We start from the raw sequence: 22,148 nt of genomic DNA, 5'->3' as shown, positions 1-22,148 counted from the left end.
TTGTCTTTCTTTTGAAAATAACTGCATTTTTTTTTTTTTTTTTTTGTATACCTTGGTCGAGGCTCGTATGAGAGCTAACACAACTCACAGCAAGGAGGCATGAGACAAGAGGGGCGGGAGTGGAAGGGACAAAACAGTGGGGAACAGACACATTAGGTGAACTGTGGAAGGGAGAGGGATGGGGATGGGACGGGGAACATGGCGAAGAGAAGATGGACATTTCAGGGACTTTCAGGAAGGAAAGTAGGAGAAATGAAGGAAGTGGGCTTGGGTGGATTATCGGGGGTAGAAAAGATCGAGGATTTGGATGGGGGAAGATAAGAGGTGGTGGTGAACAGCTGTTTTGAAAGCCTGGAGGGAAGAATGGGAAAGAATAGAGTGAGGAAGTTTATTCCAAAGGCGGGAAAAAAGAGAAATGAAAGAGTGAAGATGAGCAGTGATTCGTGATTTTGGTAGTTTTACCAGAAGGGGGTTGTTGGCGGACCTTGAGCGCCCTGTGGAAATGTGGTGGGGACAAATCGCAGAGAGAGCAGGGGGGGCAAGGCTGAAGAGGAGTCGGTAGAAGACAGAAAGACCACCGACCAACCTGCGGTGATTGAGTGAGAGGCCCAAAGACTCAGCTTCATTGCAGGAGATGCCGATGATCTTAAATGCCCTGGTTTCGACAGCGTGAAGCCGAGAAAGGTGGGAGGCAGGAGCACCAGCCCAGAGGGGAGAGCAGTACTCCATCAGGCTACGGATAAAAGCTTTGTAAGTGGTCAGGAGCTCAAGAGGGCCGAGGAAGGACTTAGCACGACGGAGGATTCCCAGTCGGCGACTGGCTTTTGAGGTGAGGTTGGAAATGTGACTTTCCCAGGAAAGGTCATGGCAGATAGTGAGACCTAGAAGCTTGAAAGAAAAGACTTCTTCCAGAGGATTGTTGAGAAAGTGGATGGGGGGGTTTTGTAAACGGTCCTTTCGAAGAGACATAGTGAGAGTGTGAGATTTGTCTGGATTGAAAGACATGTTCCACGTGTTGGACCAGTTTGTGATTTATTTTGCCTCACCTCACCCATCCTTGCTTTCTCTGCTAGATGTATTTTCTTTTGTAACAAATCCTTTGCTTATTGTGTCACATACCTTTCCTCACCCTTGCTTTCAATATAATTGCTTGCACTGTAAATGTACCCAGTTTATTGTGTCTTTTCCTCCATTGATCCATTATAGTCCGCACGTAGTGTTAGCCTGGAAGTTCTACCCCACCGATTGGCTCTACATATTAGCCGGTGTGTAGTTGGCAGCTTCACTTGGCTGTACCTGATCAGGTAAGATAAGACAGGGGCGCATCGAGGGCGTGAGTCCCGTTTGATATATTTCCAAAGGTGAGGTAACACTCGAAGTTGTGATAACCCTGCCAGGACTGGTGGTACCAATCGGCATTCATGGTTCATTGGCAACCCTCCGAGCCATGGATTTATCCACGGCTGTTGACCTCAGGACCGGGTGTTCAGGAGGAACTCCTGTGCTTCCCCTCATCGTGAACCCCGGGCCATAATGATATGTCTCCATTGTAAGTGGACTTGACTCACCTTGCGTTGACTACAAGTTTTTTTTTGTTTTTCCATGTTATTGCTCAGAGTGAGACGTGCGATGGAAGGAGAAGGTGGCAAAAGGTTAATACCATCTCCATGCACATACAAGCGAGTTTGTGGCAAGGCCTCTGTGAGTCGCCGTGGCAAGACCACTATGAGTCACAGTAACAAGGAAAACACACCGTGCCTCAATGTGTTTCTCTGGGACACGAGCGACGACGACGACGATGATGTCTGTGAGTAGTTATTCTTTACTACTTTATTTTTCACTGCAATTTGAATGCCTCATCATTCTTCCCATTTCTATTTTATTTATTTTTGTTATTCATTCTATTATCCCAAAAGAGTTCCACCGTGCTAAAATCGTAATTTTTCAAAGGGGTCGGAATGATTCTCTTTCATGTTTCTTGGATTGTGAGATTTTTTTTTCTGGTCGGATGGTTGGATGGGCAAAGTGTCCTTTTTATTGTGAACATTCCCATCCTCCTATTTTTAATTGTTTAAACCATGTGGGAGATTATTGGTAATGCTTTTTCGAGGTGACTCGTTTTTTTGACCTGACGGTGACTTCACCGGGGAGGAAGAGAACAAAAGCCTTATCGACTCTTCGATTACCTTGCTGTTCCTTTACTTCCTCCACTCCAACCTGGATCTGTAAAAGCCCTTCCTCACCTCCTCGATAGATACTCTCAGCTATTTTCAATTCCCCAATCTGTTTCCCAATTTCTATTTCTGATATTGTGATAAAATTTGTAATCTCATGTGTTTCTCAGTTTTACACCTCATTGGAATGTACTTACTCTGCACTCCACACATTTGGTCCTTGAAGGTTTCCAATTTTTCTGATGCTGATTGTCCTGTTGTTAGAGTCTCCCAATCTACATCAGCCAACTCTCTCCTCATATCCTCAAGTTTGCCTTCCTGAAATCTCACGGCCTTGCTCTACTATCCTGAACTCCAACCCTCAACATAATTTTTGCACACACAATGTTGTGGTCACTTGATCCTGAATGCTCCCTAACCTCCACCTCCTCCAACATATTGGGATTGTTACTTAAAAGGAGGACGAACACTGCACTCCCCCTCGTGGACTTATCTACAAACTGGGTTAAAAAGCAATCCTGGGCGACAACGAGGAAATCTTCATCCACTCTGCCCTTTCCCTGTTCCTGGACCCAATCTATCCCTGGCAAGTTAAAATCCCCCATAACCAATACTCTTCCCTTACCGCATGCCCTTTTGGTGCTGGCTGGTGGAAGGAATGTACGAGGAACGAAGGGAAGAGTTTTGGTTGGTCCTTGGATGTTGGAGTCGTTCAGTGTGAACATCGGTTTGAGGGAGAAAAGCTGTCCCACCCACTCAGCCGGTAGGTCGGAGGCAGAGGTGTGCACGATGATTCAGGTGGGTGCAAATGCCTCAATGATGGCGGAGGGATTGATGGCAGACAGAAAGATAACACGGGAATTGAAAGGGAAGGTCCTGGTGAAGTGTGTAACGTCGGCCTACCTTTTTAGTATGGAAACGGTGGCACTGCCAGATACGACAACAAAAGCTGCAGTTTTTGGAGAACAGCTGGGTCAGGAACTGATGGAGGAGATTGGTGTGCAGATGAGCTTGATGGAGAGATTGGTGAAATTCTGGCTGAGATGGGCTGGAGACTTGGTGCGGATGGGGGAAGAGAGAATGGCAACGGGAGCGGATAGGTTGAAGGAGCGAAGTAGGAGGAAAAGAGGTAGACGGTGGTTCTGTTCTTGCATATAGCAACTTGGCTGCTGGGTAGCTATCATTTCTTGTAAGCGTGGCTGTGCCGCTTATGCTGTGCCCCTCCACCAGTGCACTGGAACTCATTTCGCCGACCTCGGAAGATGATAGGCTGAATGAACCCCACCTGGTGTTAATGCAGCAGCCAACGGGGCTCAAACTCAGGACCCTGAGATCCTAAACCAGCCACCCCAGCAGCTAAACCAACACCAGGCTGAGACAGTGGTTGAGATTTGAGGATTTTGTGAGGTATATCATGAAGGTGGGGATAGTTGGATAGTGTCGAGATTTGGATGAGGACATAGGGGAGCGGAGGAGTATTGTGGTCGAGGCATGGCAGAAGCTTGGTGCATTTGGCCTCACCCATTGCAAAGGGAACAGAAAGAGAAGAAGAAAGAGTAGCTCGGTAATCCTGAGCCTACCTCGGTTTCCAGAGGCGTAGAATCCCTTATTCTGTTGTCTTCAAACTCTTGAGCTGTTTGTGTGTTCATCACTTGATTCCTGAAGTACCCAATGATTTTGCATCCTTCGTAGATCAAAATGTGATTTAATTTTTTTAATTTGAATGAACAGACTTCATGAAAAATTAAAATGTGTTGGGATCTAACACTTTCTTTTTTTTACACATGTACACACACACACACACACACACACACACACACACACACACACACACACACACACACACACACACACACACACACACACACACACACACACACACACCTCCTGCAGTTTGTCAAGAACCAAATGGTTTGAAGAATGCTGAAGCCCTTCCTCGTCCTCGTCCTCGTCCTCCTCCTCGTTCGAAGGTGAGATTGCCAGGAAAGAATGGAGTTTGTTGTGAAACTGTTTTCATTTCTGTCCCTCTTTGTACTCGATAAGGCTCCTGTTAACTTGAAACTGTCACTGGTCTTGTAAACCACCTGGATTTTACACTTTTAGGAGTTTTGTATTTACTCTCTGATTTGTGCCAACACATGTGGGAGGGATCTTGATTTACCTCCGCCACCGAATGTGAACGACCTTATGTTTTCACCCCTCTCTGTCTGTCTGTTTGTTTGTTCGTTGCAAAATCGAAGATTATTTTAGTGTATCGGTTTGTTGATTTTGTTATTCTGTCTGTTTGTCTTTATCGCTAACAGGTCACAATTCGAAACCGATCTTCAAGAAAGTTTACTAAGTTGTAGAGGTCGTTTCAACTCAATTGATTTTGAGGGAAAATTTCTAAAATCGTCATTTTTTTTTATCTGATTGACTTGAAAATGAAACAGTAATTATTGCACAATGCGTCACTGAATTGAGAAACCAACTCCTTTTGAGATCAAAAGGTCAAAGGTCAACTGAAGCTCACCCTTCTGAAAAATAATCCGTTTTCACCCGATTGACCTGAGCTTTGATTAAGATTGTCAATTTTAATCTTAATGAAATGGACAATTTGATGTATCCATGACAACCTTCAGAGAAGGGGATGGACTTTGCAAGTATCATGCTCTGCACGACGTCTTTTTCTTGTTTGTCTCTCCGTGTACAGGATATCTCAAAAAGTTGTAGACGGATCTGGATGAAATTTGGTGGACAAGGAGAAACTACTTCGATTTTGGTGAAGATCCGGATCCAGATCCATCTAAATAATAATTTTAAGTGATTATTATTCACCATTGAGAGAAAGGGCCTAAAACGACATCCAGCACGATATCTCAAAAAGTTGTGGACGATTCGGACGAAACTTGGTGGACACGCTGGGTGTATGACGAGGAAGAATTGATTCAATTTTGGTGAAGATCCAAATCTGGATCTGGATACGAGAATTATTTAATTTTTAAAGTGATTCTGCACCATTGAGAGATCGGGCAAAAAACGATACAGAACATGATATTTCAAAAATGTATCAGGCCCGATATGTTCTCGTGGATCAGACATTACGTGGCGGAGGTATGTGCTCTACCGAGTGCCCTTCTAGTTCAATCTGCATCACGAAACGCTGCGCTGAAAAATGTGTGACAAAATAGTCTGAAAATGTGCCGGTTTTGTTGATGCAAGACCCTCATTCCTTGGTGGTTGGGAGAATTTTTATACAGTTTTGATTGTTCTGATGATGTCATTATATTGAATATCTTTGTTGGATGACCAGACATGTTTAAATGATACCCTCTGTTGATACTGACTAAAATTTGATTCTGTTCATAATGTATTTGTGAAGTTCTTGATGTATTTTCTACAACTAAGGTAAGCAAGGTCACTGGGCCAAATAGTATTTCCAACAAGAGTGAGAATTGCTTTGCAATACATGTTCCTTATCGATGTGATATTTTTTAAGTTTAAAATTCCTGTTTTTAGTTAAGTTTTTAAGTTTTTAAGTTTAAAAACTTAAAATTTTAAGTTTAAAATAAAAATTTATTTAAAAAATAAAATAAAATTTAAAAAAGTTTAAAATTAAGTTTAAAAAGGGAATAACTTGGACAAATTGATGAAACTCCCCGAAACTCGAACTTGTTTTGTTGTTGTTGTTGTTCTCTTCCCTTTATAAGTTGTGAGGTTTGATGGCACCAAGCTTCTGCCTTGCCTTGACCATGATACTCCTCCACTTCCCTCTGCCCTCGGCCAAATCTCTCCACTCTCCAAACACCCTTACTGATATCCCTCCTCACACATTCCTCCCATCTCAACCAAGGTCTATCTATTTTCCTCCTACCTTTCTCCCTCAACCGATCTGCTCTCTTTGCCATTCTCTCTTTCCCCTCCGCATCAAGTGTCCTGTCCATCACAGCCAGCATTCCACCAATCACCCCTTCAAGCTCATCTGCACACCAATCTCCTCCCTCAATTCATTGGTCCCACAAACCTGCAGCCTCTGTTGTCTCTCTGTCAGGTCCACCATCTCCAGACCATAAAGGTCGGCCGGCATTACACATGACATTACATCCTTCCCTTTCAATTTACTTCATATATGTCTGTCGGCCATTATTCCCTCCACCCTCCTCTACGCATTCACACTCACATTAAAGAGCTGCACACTTCTGGTGATGTAAAATATAGATGTTAGCTCACCTTCTGCACACTTCTAACCCAAACCCTCCACACATTCTCACCCACCTGAATCCTCCTCCTCACATTCTCACCCACCTGAATCCTCCTCCACACATTCTCACCCACCTGAATCCTCCTCCACACATTCTTACCCACCTCGAGGTCTAACTGGGTGTAAGGGGGGTTGCCCCCCAAAAGAGGTATTTGCTTTCGTCTCAGAAATTTCACACACAATTCCGATGACACTTGACCACCACTTTCATCACCCGTGATGTACTGAAGCCTGTTCACGTAATTTATAAAATGGAATTCGAAAGGGATTTACGAGGTGGGGTTTGCCCCCCAAAATCAGTATTTGCTTTAACATTGCTTCATTGGTACATTTTTCTGCTTCCGTCCCACGTTGACTTCCTCCTCAGTATCATCAAGTGAGTGCCCAAGGGGATTGCCCCTATTTTTGTGTGTGTGTGTGTGTGTGTGTGTGTGTGTGTGTGTGTGTGTGTGTGTGTGTGTGTGTGTGTGTGTGTGTGTGTGTGTGTGTGTGTGTGTGTGTGTGTTGTTACTTACTTTTCATGTTGCAGAGTATTTTTATTGGGATGCAGTGAGGATGAGTTGATTTTATTTTTGAACAAACTTGCCGTGGAATCGTGAGGAAGAGGAACAATGGACTAAGATTCCGCTGTTTAGCCAAATTTGATTGTGCCATGTTTGAACTGAACTCAAACAACCGCAACATCTTTTCTATCCCGAGGGACAGATATCCTCTTCACCATCATCATCGTCCAGAGCCTGTCCACCTATCTCAAGTTCTAATCAACTTTTGAGGGGCAGTGGCAGTTCGAGTGAGAGTTTCAGTGACGCGGAGTTTGAGAACTGTGAGTTTCTGAGTGTAATGATTCCTGTTTCTGCTATTTCATAGAAATAATTCTGTGCGAAGGTAAAGTTGTCCTTTGTAATTACAACTTCCATTGGAAAGATGAGAAAATCACTTTGTGAATTTGCACCTCTTATCTCACCTCCCAAACCTCTTTTCTCACATCCATCTATCAAGTTGGATGTATTTATCGCAAACTGTCCAATAGGGCCTTTTATCAACGATGAATGTTTCTTAATGTGCAAGTTTACAACTGCTTGCTATTTTAAATAAACGTAATAGAAACCCGATGAGGTGATATTGTTAAGAGGGGCGTTCAAACCGTCAGAAGAATGAGATGCAATATCCAAAAGTCACTTTTAGATTCAACACACTTGAGTACATAGTTGCTAAAAGAAAGATGTGCTCGCTAATTACTGTCCATCTCCTTGAGAATTTAAAAATAATCAAAGTTTGTGTTTGTGGGACATTTGTATCTTACTTGTACAACATTCTAAATGTCCCTTGTGTCGTGTCTGTTTTTTCAAAACATCAACAAATTATTCCCAACCAATTATTCCACTCTTTGTTTTGTCTGCATCATCTGCACAAAAGGTTTTTGTTTAGCTTCTGGTGTATTTTGGAAACTCAAGCTCCACATGCTTTGTCACAAGGATGCATTCCAAGGAAATATTGTGGATGAGCCAGACGGCGGTGAAGAAAGCAAATGGGGTTCTCTGATCATGCATCAAACAAATTAAAGGCGAAGGTAGTTATGCTGGCCTTGTGTTGGGATTTAATGTTTTAATAGGCCACACGTGCTATGGTGTGTCCAGTTTTAGTCACATTATTCCAGGAAGGGGAAATTAGCATTTGAGGGTTCAGCAAAGTGGAACCATGATTCAAAAGGTTAAGGAGGTCAGTGCAGGGGTTTTTAACAGAAAGAAAATGAGCGCAGGAAGATGTCATCAGGGCTGAAAAGAGTTCAAAAGATAGACATTGGAAACTTATTTCCATAAACAGGTAACAGTAGGATCAGGGGACACAGCCGGAAGGAGAAGAAAAAGATTATACAGATTAGGCCAGACATATGGGAACCCGAAGACCCGTTGCCCCATCTTTGACGGACAATTCTACTTTTCACCAGGCCACAATTATCAACGACGGGCCAAACATCAAATTCATTTATTTTTCCATTCCTTGAAATGTGTGGTATTTACATTTTTTACATTGAATGTGTGGTATTTAACTCGCTAGTTTGACCATCCGAGCCATCAATCGACTCATCGACTGGGTGGGAAGGGTTGGCAGCACCCATGACCCGACATGTGCCTTCAGTTCCATACTTAAAGGTCCCCTAACACGCAAAAGTACTGAAATTTCATATATATATATATATATATATATATATATATATATATATATATATATATATATATATATATATATATATATATATATATATACATATACATATACATGTCCTATCGGAGTTTTTCATCGTGATTTCAGATCTGACAATGTTTTTTCACAATACTCATTCTGTAAAATGTAAAATTAAAAAAAACAAACCTCTTCGGGAACGCCCCTAAAAATTCTCCTGAAAGGTGCGTAATCCACATGACGTCAACTACAGTATGACAAAGGCTGCACGTAAATTACTCGGGTTGGTGGTCTACGTGATTCTATTGGCTTTCTGTGTGTTTCAACATTCGATTGGTCGACTCAATCACTTCGTTCATTTCTGCTTTAAAAAAATCGAACATTTGGTTTTGAATAATGGATGGCATGGACTTTGATTTGTCTGGTAGCAACAGTGATTGTGAGAGAAATTAAGGATTTTGATCTGAATCACATGGAGAATTGTCGGATAACGTAGTCGCGGGAGGTGAAGTTCAGGCAGCTGGAAATGAAATACGGCCTTACCAGTTCGAGCCCGAAGCAGGATAAGCAGAGGAAAATGACGATGAAATTCCCGGCGTTCATGATGATCGGGAGGACATTGAAGGAAGACTTGGAAATAACAACTGGTTAGACTAAATCCTATTCGTAATTCAATTATGTAAATTCGCCTTGCATACTGCTCGATATCAGAAATATTTTAGTGAGGTGACGTAACCAGTGCAGCGCAGCGGACATGGTTCTCTGCAGCGAATAAATCACAAGCAAGGCCGGCGCATGTCATCGGCCGTATTTCTCCACGCATAAAACGAAGCAATCTCGCTGTCCAGATACGATGAAAACTTGTGTGCAGAACACACCTGTGACACAATTGTCTCGAGTAGTCCGATAAATCTGACGTTCTGTTGCATTTTTATTTATTTTATTCCTACTGTTGACATGTAGCACCAGTAGAAAACAATAAGCCTGGTGTTGGCTTAGTGGTGAGGGTGGCGGCTTGGGATCCTAGGGTCCTGAGTTCAAGCCTTGTTGGCCGCTGAATTGAAATATACCAGGAGGTTGATTCAGCCTGTCATCCTTCCGAGGTTGGCAAAATGAGCACCAGTGTACTGGTAAGGGGGACACTGCATCAGCGGCATAGCCGCTTCCCAACCAATGATGCAACCAGCAGCCACAGGCTGAGAGAGATAGAGATAGAGATAGAGATAGAGATATGAATGAAAAAAAAAAAAAACACAACAACTTCAGCACGTCAGATTTATCGGACTAGTCGGACGGACGACAGATTTGACGGATTTGTCGGACGGATTTATCGGACTAGTCGGACGGACGACGGATTTATCGGACGAGTCGGACGGACGACGGATTTATCGGACTAGTCGGACGGACGACGGATTTATCGGACTAGTCGGACGGACGACGGATTTATCGGACTAGTCGGACGGACGACGGATTTATCGGACTAGTCGGACGGACGACGGATTTATCGGACTAGTCGGACGGACGACGGATTTATCGGACTAGTCGGACGGACGACGGATTTATCGGACGGACGACGGATTTATCGGACGGACGACGGATTTATCGGACGGACGACGGATTTATCGGACGGACGACGGATTTATCGGATTTGTCGGACGGACGACGGATTTATCGGACTAGTCGGACGGACGACGGATTTATCGGACTAGTCGGACGGACGACGGATTTATCGGACTAGTCGGACGGACGACGGATTTATCGGACTAGTCGGACGGACGACGGATTTATCGGACTAGTCGGACGGACGACGGATTTATCGGACTAGTCGGACGGACGACGGATTTATCGGACTAGTCGGACGGACGACGGATTTATCGGACTAGTCGGACGGACGACGGATTTATCGGACTAGTCGGACGGACGACGGATTTATCGGACTAGTCGGACGGACGACGGATTTATCGGACTAGTCGGACGGACGACGGATTTATCGGACTAGTCGGACGGACGACGGATTTATCGGCCTCATCGGACGGACGACGGATTTATCGGACGGACGACGGATTTATCGGACGGACGACGGATTTATCGGACGGACGACGGATTTATCGGACGGACGACGGATTTATCGGACTAGTCGGACGGACGACGGATTTATCGGACTAGTCGGACGGACGACGGATTTATCGGACTAGTCGGACGGACGACGGATTTATCGGACTAGTCGGACGGACGACGGATTTATCGGACTAGTCGGACGGACGACGGATTTATCGGACTAGTCGGACGGACGACGGATTTATCGGACTAGTCGGACGGACGACGGATTTATCGGACGGACGACGGATTTATCGGACTAGTCGGACGGACGACGGATTTATCGGACTAGTCGGACGGACGACGGATTTATCGGACTAGTCGGACGGACGACGGATTTATCGGACGGACGACGGATTTATCGGACTAGTCGGACGGACGACGGATTTATCGGACTAGTCGGACGGACGACGGATTTATCGGCCTCATCGGACGGACGACGGATTTATCGGACTCGTCTCGAGTCGAGACTCTCGAAATCTCGAGTCAATCCACTCTGTGCGAGTTTCTGTATGTGATGTCAACGCTACGATTCGCTGAAGTAAACTTTTTTTTAGGGGCGGGGCATAGCAAGTTGTGAAAAGCACCAGAAATGATCGAAATATTGCTCTAATTATCCCGTTTTGGATTAAAAAAAAACGGGTGATTTCTTCACAAGGAAGGTCAAGTTAATATCTAAATAACCAGAAAGTTTTGCATGTCAGGGGACCTTTAAAGCCCCGTGAAGGTCTCTCTTTGATGCCTCTTCGAAACGGCCTCTCTGTTTCCATTCCACAATTGAAAGCATATCAGGAATCGGGGAAGCGTACTGAGCTTGGGGAACAATACCAAGGAATTAATCCCATGTCTTGGACAGGTGTCAGAAAGAGAGGCTGAGAAGTGATTCGTATTAATAGTTCTTTTTAGCGACTTCATTTTTCTGGGTCACCAATACCATGACCACACATAACCAGAGAAAGATGACTGGGACATTTTGATTTTCTGCACTGAATAGGACAGGTGTTTGAGGCATAGATAATGCACTTTGTGCCAAAAAAAAAAGCCTCCCCCAAACCTCAACATTATCCAAGGCTTGGGGCAATGCGTGACTTTCAAAGTGACGAATGAACGCAAACAAGGCATTTCACGCATGTGCTGTATGTGCGTTTTCAGTAACTCGCTAACACTGGCTGAGGTTCTGCAAGGTAGAAACAAAGCACGAGCCGCCACCTATCGGGACGTAAAAACGTTATGTCAGAACAACTGTACACACAAAGGGATAACAGAGTTTGTCGAGCAACCTACTGGCACATCCACAGAAACTTCAATATCCCAGTCCCAGGAAACTCATGGAAGTGTGAATCAAAAGCGATAATTTAGAACAAGGAAGTCACCCTCCCATACGACCTGATGATCCCATCGAGGGTGAACATAGAAAGCAAAGTGTTATGACCGGATATAACTTACTAAGGTATAAAAAAGAAACAACGGCATTGTTAATTGAGGCATCAGTTTCCAGCGATTGAGGCCGAAACAATGCAGAAATCAAGAAAATGACCAAATTCCAAGACCTCAACAATGAAGTGAAAAGATCCTGGAAATTGAAGAGCACCAAAATTGTACCAGTGATCATTAGAGCAATGGGAATGATAAAGAAGAACCTTGCAGAGATCTTAAAAGCCACGCCTGGGAATAATAATACAAATGAACTGCAGTTGGAATCTGCCCGGGGCTCGGTGACACTCCTGACAAGAGCCCTTGGAACATAACTTTGAAAACAACACAACTTCACAGCTTGGTCCATGAAGCGTGACCCCCTATCTTCGATGGGAGCAAAGACCATGATGAGGGCAGCGGTATTGGTGGGATGGAGGACTGCATGCCTGGTGTCTGGTGTGGTGTGCGATGCGGCCTAGGTCTACAGCTGTGGTGGCTTCGATGGGGCCAAGGGCCACACATGTGGCTCCCAGTGTCACCGTGATTGACATGCAGTTGGGACATGGCCTGGCCATGCAGCCAATAGGGCTTTGTCAGCTCAATCCCGTCGAGGGTGGGACCAAGCTTCAGTGGGGTTGAGGACCATGATAAATATGACAGCTTCAGTTAGGCCGAGGCGTTTGGGACGTGGCTTAGCCATGCGACTTGGTGCACTTTGTCAACTCCCATCGAGGATGAATTCCTTTTACCAACTCCCTCCCACCAGAGATGGATCTGACTGAGCTTTGGTGGGACCGCATGTGGAGATGGCAACTGGTAGCGTGTCCAGGCAAGCGGGGCCTCCCTGGTTGGGATCGGGCGTACCCTGGAGGTCACACAGGAGGTTGTGCGGATCTACATGGTCGCCGCTTCGTGGATGGAGGGGGTAACAGAGCATGGATAATGACATGGCTTGGTCCGCACGCCCTGTGAAACCAGGTGCAGATCTTTCGACCAAAACGTCCAAAAATGCTGAAGTGTTTGAAGGTACCTGCTCGCAGGTAAACTGAAGCACTGGATGGAGAGTATTAAGCCGTATCAAGTTGTTATCACATGCCACATGAGACTCAAACAAAGCAAAAATATCAACATACCGATAGCATAGGATGGGAGAATCCACACCTTGCTGACCAGTAAGTTTCTGCATTTTGTGAAAGCCCACAAAGACCTTCACAAGGACTGGGCCTCATGGAGAACCCATGATCACACCATCAGTTTGGACATACGTAATGTTTTTGAAGCTGAATTAAACTTGTCTTGTTGCTGTGTTCATAAACTCCACAGACGCTTGTTCAGAGATCTGCGGTTGTTCCACATCACTGTGATGTAGCAGATGTGCACACATATCAATGGTCTCTGTCAGTGGGACATTCGTGAACAAGCTTTTAATATCAAACGAGGCGATTATGTTGTCCACACTTGTCGGTGTTGCTGCAACACCGACAAGTGTTTCAGTGTCTGCAACACCGTTGCAGCACAAATTGCTTCTGAAAATGTGAAAGAATCTTTGATCACGAAGTGTGAAAGCGAATCCAATACTGGTTGGAGGACCTCTCCCAAGCATTTGGCAAGTTCATGTTGTGCCGAACCAACCATGGATAATATCTGTTTCAGTGGGACATTTTCCTTGTGCCTCTTGGGCAAGCCATACATTCATTGCCTGTGAGTATAAAAAAATTATCGTTGAACATTTCATCTTGTTATCTTGATAAGTATTCTACAGACATAGTACTTGAAAAATTGTTATTATGGATGCTGAATTTACATTGCCAGTTCGGTTGGCTTTGCCTGCCATCCAGTGTCACAGTGTTGGTAGTTGGCTGGCTTTGTTTGTTTGTCACTCCCTGGGTGCAACCTTCTCCTTTACATTGGCAGAGTGCTGTATTAGCATTTAGTGTGCTTGGAGCGTTGCACATTTTATCTTTTGTGCATTTCTGATTAAAATACGGTTTTCGTTTTCCGCAGAGCCTCGGTCTTCTTGAGGCTAATCATAAGGTAATAGCAACGAGCAGATTGCGCAAAGGAGTTGACAATAAATTGCATATCATCGAGATTATGACTGAAGGGTGCACAAATCGTCAGCGAAAAGGAAATCATGGAAGCAGCATTTCCGTGATTCCATATTAAGCCTTCTTGTGCTGCAAATTTGAGACATTACCATCAGTGTGAAACTGGATCATCAATATCCAGGTACAATCTCCAAATGCATCATGAAGCATCGAGGAGAAAACTGCGTGCGTGCGTGCGTGCGTGCGTGCGTGCGCGTGCGTCGTCCATAACTCCAAAATCCTGAAACTTTGCATGCAGACTATACAAAGGGAACTCCAAGGAAGTGCATGAGTGAAAATTGGGTGTTTGGATTAATTAAATCTTCGCTCTTAAATAAATTAAATCTTCCATTCTCGCTCTGCTTCCTTCCTCGCACCCCTCCTTCTTTCCTCGCTCCCCCTCCTTCCTTCCTCGCTCCCCCTCCTTCCTTCCTCGCTCCCCCTCCTTCCTTCCTCGCTCCCCCTCCTTCCTTCCTCGCTCCCCCTCCTTCCTTCCTCGCACCCCCTCCTTCCTTCCTCGCACCCCTCCTTCCTTCCTCGCACCCCCTCCTTCCTTCCTCGCACCCCTCCTTCCTTCCTCGCACCCCCTACTTCCTTCCTCGCACCCCCTCCTTCCTTCCTCGCACCCCTCCTTCCTTCCTCGCACCCCCTCCTTCCTTCCTCGCTTCCTCTCCTTCCTTCCTCGCTCCCCCTCCTTCCTTCCTCGCACCCCCTCCTTCCTTCCTCGCCCCCCCTCCTTCCTTCCTCGCACCCCTCCTTCCTTCCTCGCACCCCCTCCTTCCTTCCTCGCTTCCTCTCCTTCCTTCCTCGCTCCCCCTCCTTCCTTCCTCGCTCCCCCTTCCTTCCTCGCTCCCCACCCTGGATCTCCAACTATCACTTATATAATTTCTGCTTTCTTCAATTTCCAAGTCCTCTTGACCTCATTGTTCTTTTGTGGAATGGAGTTTTCAGTTTTGTTTCTTTTTTCAATTCCCCAATCTGTTTCACAATTTCTATTTCTGTTATTGTGATAAAATTTGAAATCTCATGTGTTTCTGTTTTCTTCGTTGTTTGATCTTCGTTGTGTTTGTTTATTTCACGAATATCAATTTTGTATTTACGACCCCTCCTGCCCAGTTCTGGTGAAGATGAAGTCCCTTGGTGAAAAGAAGACTCTTTCCTTGTCAACTTCATCGTGAGTTTCATTCCTTTCTTTCAGCTCAATGCTCTATCCCCATATCCCTTTTCATCACGATGCTCCATTCCCATATCCCTGCTCATCATGATGTTCCATCCCTTTGTCTTTGTTCATCATGATGCTTCATCCCCATGTCCCTGATCATCTCAATGCTCCACCTCCTTGTCCTTGTTCATCACATTGCTCCATCCCCATGTCCCTGATCATCTTGATACTCCATCCCCTTGCCTTTGTTCATCACGATGCTCCATCCCCATGTCTCTGATCATCTTGATACTCCATCCCCTTGCCTTTGTTCATCACGATGCTCCATCCCCATGTCTCTGATCATCTCAATGCTCCACCTCCTTGTCCTTGTTCATCACATTGCTCCATCCCCATGTCCCTGCTCATCACGATGTTCCATCCCTTTGTCTTTGTTAATCACGATGCTTCATTCCATTGTCTCTGTTAATCACTACACTCCATCCCCTTGTCCTTGTTCATCACGATGCTCCATCCCCATGTCCCTGCTCATCACGATGCTCCATCCCCATGTACCTGTTCATCTCAATGCTACACCTCCTTGTCCTTGTTCATCACGATGCTCCATCCCCATGTCCCTGATCATCTCAATGCTCCACCTCCTTGGCCTTGTTCATCACGATGCTCCATCCCCATGTCCCTGCTCATCACGATGCTCCATCCCCATGTCCCTGCTCATCTCAATGCTCCACCTCCTTGTCCTTGTTCATCACGATGCTCCATCCCCATGTCCCTGATCATCTCAATGCTCCACCTCCTTGGCCTTGTTCATCACGATGCTCCATCCCCATGTCCCTGCTCATCACGATGCTCCATCCCCATGTCCCTGTTCATCTCAATGCTCCACCTCCTTGGCCTTGTTCATCACGATGCTCCATCCCCATGTCCCCGCCCATCACGATGCTCCATCCCTATGTACCTGTTCATCACCATACTCCACCGCCTTGTCCTTGTTAATCACGATGCTCCATTACATTGTCTCTGTTCATCACCACGCTTAATCCTCTTGTCCTTGTTCATCACATTGCTCCATCCCCATATCCCTGTTCATCTCGATGCTTCGTCTTGTTGTCCCTGTTCATCTCAATGCTCCACCTCCTTGTCCTTGTTTGTTGTACACATTCTGGTGTTTAAATCCCCGCTTATCAGATATGCTTTTCCTGTTGTATTTCCATCTCATTCATATTTTTAATCCAAAATTGACCTTATGAGGTACTCGATGTAAAGTACACGAGGACCCTGACATTCGCGGGGGATACATTGTGGGAAAACCCCGTGAATGTTGAAACCGCGGATGTGGGGACATTGTTTCAATGGGAGATGGGGGGAGAAGTTCCGGGAGATTTCCCGACCCGCGAAAAATCCTCGAATGTGGGGGGAAAATCCACGAGTGTGGGAGAAAAATCCACGAGTGTTTTGTCATTGTTGCAATGGAGACAAGCGGGATAACGTCATCGGTTTACAATGGTTCCTTGTTCATGAAAAAGGCCGCAAATAGTGACACCACCAAAGTCGAGGAATTGGTACAATGAGGACAAGGGGGATAATGTGATCAGTTCTTGGTCGTTCCTGGTTCAAAGGGAAACGTTTTCAAAGTTTAAAATGTTTTCGACCACAAATGCACGATTACAGTTTCAGAAAAGATGTTTACAAATGAAAAAGAAATGACAACACCAGGTACCTCTTCCAATTTCTTGAAGAATGCATTTTAAAGTCTCTGAACCATACCATACCACACCGCGAAACGAAAGCAACAACAACACCATGTACCGTTTCAATATTTTATTAAACAAACACAGCACAGGTAACTTTGCAAAGTGATGAAGGTGGTGGTGATGATGATGAAGATGAGGTGTGCCGGGTGGAATAAGATTTGAAAGTTGATCTTACCCCCTGGTCAAATGGCTGAATGAGGGAGGTGGTGTTCGGTGGCATGAACATGACCTCAACGTTCGGGTAAGTGCCGTTCAGGTCCGTGGGGTGTCCCGGAGTGTTGTCAAGCAGAAGGAGTACTTTGAACAAAAGCACCTTTCCTGCCAAGGAGGGTTGTAAGGCTTTGGGCCAACAGACATTATGGGCCTGCATGGTGTTTAATTAACCAGAGACCATGGATGGTTGTTGTTTTACCCTAAATGAGATATTAATATGGTTTATTCAATAACTGTAACCTAACCTCAGCTGCATAATCACTTTTATGGCAAGTGACCCGTGTTTCGTAGATTTGTCCCGTTTTCTTTCCTTAAACCTGCAGACCCGTTTTAGTATCATCAAAATCCGTGTTGGTTGGAAAGTATGAACGATTTCAAAAATGCAATGTTTTGCTTCCATTCCATTCTCATGGATTCGCACACAGAATGACAGACCTGTCGTGACCCCCATCCGAGATGCAAGATACCGCACAACACTATCGTCTGACTATTGGCTGTGTGACGTCATGAGCTTTCCCGAACTGACCAATTCCCTCAATCCTCATCTGTACGGAATTGTCACTTCCTCTCGTCTTCCATTTGTTCTCACCCTGAATCAATCAGTCGGCCTATTTGCTTTCCAACTTGCTCTTCGATTTCTTACTGTGATATTTATCAGTACTTTTGAGTATTTTGAATGGTACGATTCAATTCCGATTGCTTTCATTCGTGTACAGAGTGTCCACAAATTACCCCGCGCGCGTGAAGCGAAAAGTAGGGTGAACTAAAGCAGTCGGTTGTGTCCGTCCATATGTATGTACATATGTTGTCTTATTTGGAACCTCCTTATCGTTTCTGATTAGTCAATTGTGTTTTCAGTCTGCAGGTACAATGGTATCGTGTGGTTATGAGACGGATGTGGATGATAACTCATGCCGCACGAGTGAGAATATGAGTGCCCAATAATGAGAGCCATCACTCAGAAACTGCTTTCAGGAAAGATTGGATTTCTCAGTATCCTTTCACGAGACCAAAGGAAGGAGACCCATCAATGGCAGTTTGTAACTTGTGCACAGGATCAGTCATGGTGGAGTCAACGACATCAAGAGACTTGTGGCGAGTACTTAACACCAATACATGGCAAAAGCAGTCAAAACCAGCTCCTCTCTCAAAAGTTTCTTCCCTGATAAAGATTCTCACACAGAAGATCTGGTGACTAAAGCAGAGCTTCCAGACGTATCGTGGAGCACAACATACCTTTTGCTTCAACTGACCATGTCGGACCACTCTTTCCAAAGATGTTCCCTGGAGACGTCTCAAAGTATGCGTCGGTTCGGTGGAAAACAACTGCGATCATCGTGCATGCCTTAGCACCATACGTTCTGCAGTCTGTCTTGGACTATATGAAACCACATCCATTCTCTCTTGCAACTGATGGAGTAAGTGAGTCGGGCCTCCTCAATGTATCCACTTGTTGTGTGCTTCTTTGACATGAACCGGGGCGAAGTCAACACAAATTTCTGGAGGATGTGTCTGACATCAAACTGTACGGGATTGGTCATCTTTGAGAAAGTGGAGGAGAAATATAAAGTATATAGAATCCTGTGGGAAAACACAGTGGCTCTGAGTGTTGACAATGCAAGCGTGAATGTTGTAAAATGCACAGGCTTCTGCACACACTTAAGAAGAAAAATCCTGATGTTTTTGCAGGTGGATGTCACTGTCACATACTATACTACACGGCCAACCATGTATCTGACGACTTGAATCTTACAAGTGCCTTCTCAATTGATCATCTCCTCATGTACCTATACTATTACTTTGACAAAAGTACAAAACGAAGAGCTGAGCACAAGGAAATCACTTCATTCTGTGATCAGAAGTACAGAAAGATTCTCAAGTATGGAACAACGTGACGGCTCAGCAGGGACACTTGTATAAACAGGATTCTGGTGCGGTTTCCTAGTCTGAAGAGTTACTTTCCCAGTCAAAATACCACCAAAGATCCTCGACTTTGACGGCTCCAAGAACACTTTGTAAATCCATGGACTGAAATTTATCTAACATTTTTCCAGTTCATTCCAAAAAGGTTTGTCGACGCCAACAAGATCTTTCAGTTCGAGGAACCCTAAAATTCATTGCATCGAGACAGAATTGACAATGTTTCTATAAGGTTTGTTGGGTCGCTTTCTGAAAGAGGAACATGGATTTCATTTCATTTCAGAACAAACCTTTCTTAGGTTTTCAAATGACCAATCTGAAGGCGCTGTCACACCTTGACGATTTAGCCAGCAATGGCAACGTATAAAAATGTATGAAAAACGTTGGCGTACGCTGAAATTTTGATGTTTTTAAAAAAAGTTTTCGTCGTATTCATAACGTGTTGGTCGTATGCATAACATCTTGGTAACGGGAACAGAACGTTTCATTGTCTTATAGATAACTTGTAGCAACGAATGTTTTGCTTGTTGTCGGCGTTCACAACCTCTGCCCAACGATAGTTTAAGTTAGACATAGCGCGCTGCACGTATCGCCGCCGAACTCGTGGCGGAGCCTGTTAAAAACCTGCCGCACGCCGATTTAAATCATAACTGCCTGAGAATTGAAAGTGTCAACCACGCAGTCACACCTTAACGATTTCGCCAGCGTATGCCGACCTATGAAAAATTTGCCGAACCAAGCTGGCACACGTCGAATACGGTATGGGTAAGTTGTGTATACGTTAAGAGCATGCTGAAAAACGATGAAGTATGCTGTCATATTTCGTGGTACGTCTCGTACGTCGTGAAATTTCAAGCATGCTGAAAATTTTACGACGTACTCGTCGTATGGCTCACACGTTCCGCAACACTGGGAGTAAGTTGTGGACACGATATGCGATCGTAAACACAAGTGTCGGCGACTAAACCGTCTCCCCCACCAGGTTTTCTGGTGAGGAGGGTGTTTGGATATGGACACCCAGCAGGATTAAAAACAAAACCTGTCAAAGGGCGGAGGAGCTCCTTGTGAGCCAACGGCCATCCATATCTAGTGCCCAACTGTGTCTGCGGACGTCCTCCTGCAGTTGGGTTACTTCTTATTAGGAGGTTGGTGGCAGGATTTGCACTCCAGCCACCGTAAAACGCTTCATTCCGCAAAACGCAAAAACGCAAAAAAATCTGAAAACCCACTCCGTGGGAGTACCTCCTGTGCAGCTTCCCTTCGCAGGGCAGCTCACCGGATGATGGGATTGGGGCAAAGCCTTCGGGACCCCCAATCTTTGATAGGAGGGAAACCACGGGGTAACATCCCTGGGTCAGATTGCGGGAGAGTGTGTCGGAGTGGTGCTGAGGTCGTCCACCAGACGGCGGTCTCCTTGGGTTAACCTGAGGCGGTCCCTTCGGGTGGGTGCCTGGAATGTCCTATCCCTAAGAGAGGATGATCACCTGTCTCTGTTATCATCTGAGCTCAAGCGTTTGGACATCGGGATTGCAGCTCTCTCTGAGGTTCGGAGACCGGATTGCGGCGAGATAATGGTGGGTGGTTACACCTACTATTGGTCTGGTCGCTCTGATGGTTACCATACCCAAGGAGTTGCTGTAGCTGTGTCCAATAAGCTGACCCCAATGATAATTGAGGTAACACCGGTCAACGAGCGTATTATGAGATTAAGGATTCGTCACTCCTTAGGTGTCATTTCCCTGGTCTCTATTTATGCTCCGACTGAGGCGAGTGATCTTACCGTGAAGGATGCATTCTACGCCACACTCGAGTCTGTGGTTGATCAGTGCCCCAGACGAGATACACTTCTAGTCTTGGGGGATTTCAATGCATCGACTGGAACTGATAGGGATGGTTATGAGGTGTGTGTTGGTCCCCATGGGTCAGGAACTATGAACCAGAATAGCACTAAGTTCCTTGACTTTGCAAGAAGTCATGGACTTAGGGTGGCTGGTTCATGGTTTCAGCGCCCGCAAGCTCATCGCTGGACTTGGTATTCCAACGCTGGCGGTGTGGCAAAGGAGATTGACCATGTCCTCATTGACGGTCGTTGGAGGATGATCCAGAACTGCAGGGTCTACCGGAGTGCTCAGTTCCTCAATACTGACCACAGGCTTGTTGTAGCAACTCTAAAGCTGCACCTTAAATCCTGGAGAATGGTACCATCCCAGCCTAGGCTGGATGTTGCCAAGCTCAGGGATGAGAAGAGTAGCTGAGGAGTTTGCGAACAGGCTGAGTGGACACTTGGGGGTCTGGGTGCTTTGGGGGTCCTGAAGAGTTGTGGAGCACCTTCAAGACCACCGTCCTGATGTTGCCGGTGGATGCCTTGGAGTTCACCGCAGGGCAAAGAAGAATTTTGTCTCTCAAGGGACACTGGATACCATTGACCAGAGTCGCAGGGCCAGGCTGAATGGCAGAGCTGAGCTGTTCAGGGAGCTGAGGCGTAAAACTGTACGTGCACTGAGGGTGGACAGGGAGGCCTATGTGCGAGGAATCTGTGAGGGGGTAGAGCATCACCTGTGGACAGGTGATTCTCGTCCCGCTTACAGGGAATTCGCGCACACGTTCATCCAAGCCCATCCCTCGGAGCACTACAGTTCGAGCAGAGAGTGGTAGGCTCTTGACAGAGGAGTCTGAAGTGAAGGCCCGCTGGGCCGGTTACTTTGAGCGGTTGTACCAGGCTGATCCCCCAGCTGTCGAGTTGGACGTCAAGGGTGTTACAATCCCTGTTGCTGACCCTCGAATCAACTGTGGTCCACCATCGCTTGTGGAAACACGGGCTGCGGTGAACCAGTTGAAACGGGGCAAAGCTCCAGGGATCTGTGGCATCCATGCTGAACTTCTCAAGGCTGGTGGAAATGC

General features: G+C 45.7%; 1 protein-coding gene across 4 annotated transcripts in view; it reads left to right on the top strand.

Moving 5' to 3' along the window:
* LOC147010297 (uncharacterized) overlaps nucleotides 1-22,148 on the top strand; it is a 62,913-nt gene that overhangs the window by 7,415 nt on the left and 33,350 nt on the right. Inside the window, exons 1-4 of one of the 4 annotated variants that reach the window (XM_085860698.1) lie at nucleotides 1,832-3,303; nucleotides 4,068-4,144; nucleotides 7,114-7,237; nucleotides 15,315-15,372. In XM_085860698.1, coding sequence (XP_085716824.1) covers nucleotides 2,559-3,303; nucleotides 4,068-4,144; nucleotides 7,114-7,237; nucleotides 15,315-15,372 — 1,004 coding nt within the window. In that variant the 5' untranslated portion in view covers nucleotides 1,832-2,558. Of the gene's footprint in view, nucleotides 1-1,616; nucleotides 1,808-1,831; nucleotides 3,304-4,067; nucleotides 4,145-7,113; nucleotides 7,238-15,314; nucleotides 15,373-22,148 lie in introns of those variants that run through there. The other 3 variants (XM_085860695.1, XM_085860697.1, XM_085860699.1) reach the window with 3 other exon arrangements.

This window comes from Eptatretus burgeri, chromosome 16 (assembly GCF_056783735.1).
Source record: "Eptatretus burgeri isolate ZD-2024b chromosome 16, Ebu_testis_v1, whole genome shotgun sequence".
Classification (NCBI taxonomy): domain Eukaryota; kingdom Metazoa; phylum Chordata; class Myxini; order Myxiniformes; family Myxinidae; genus Eptatretus; species Eptatretus burgeri.
The sequence above is the reverse complement of the archived record's forward strand: the minus strand, read 5'-3'. Positions and strand labels throughout refer to the sequence as shown.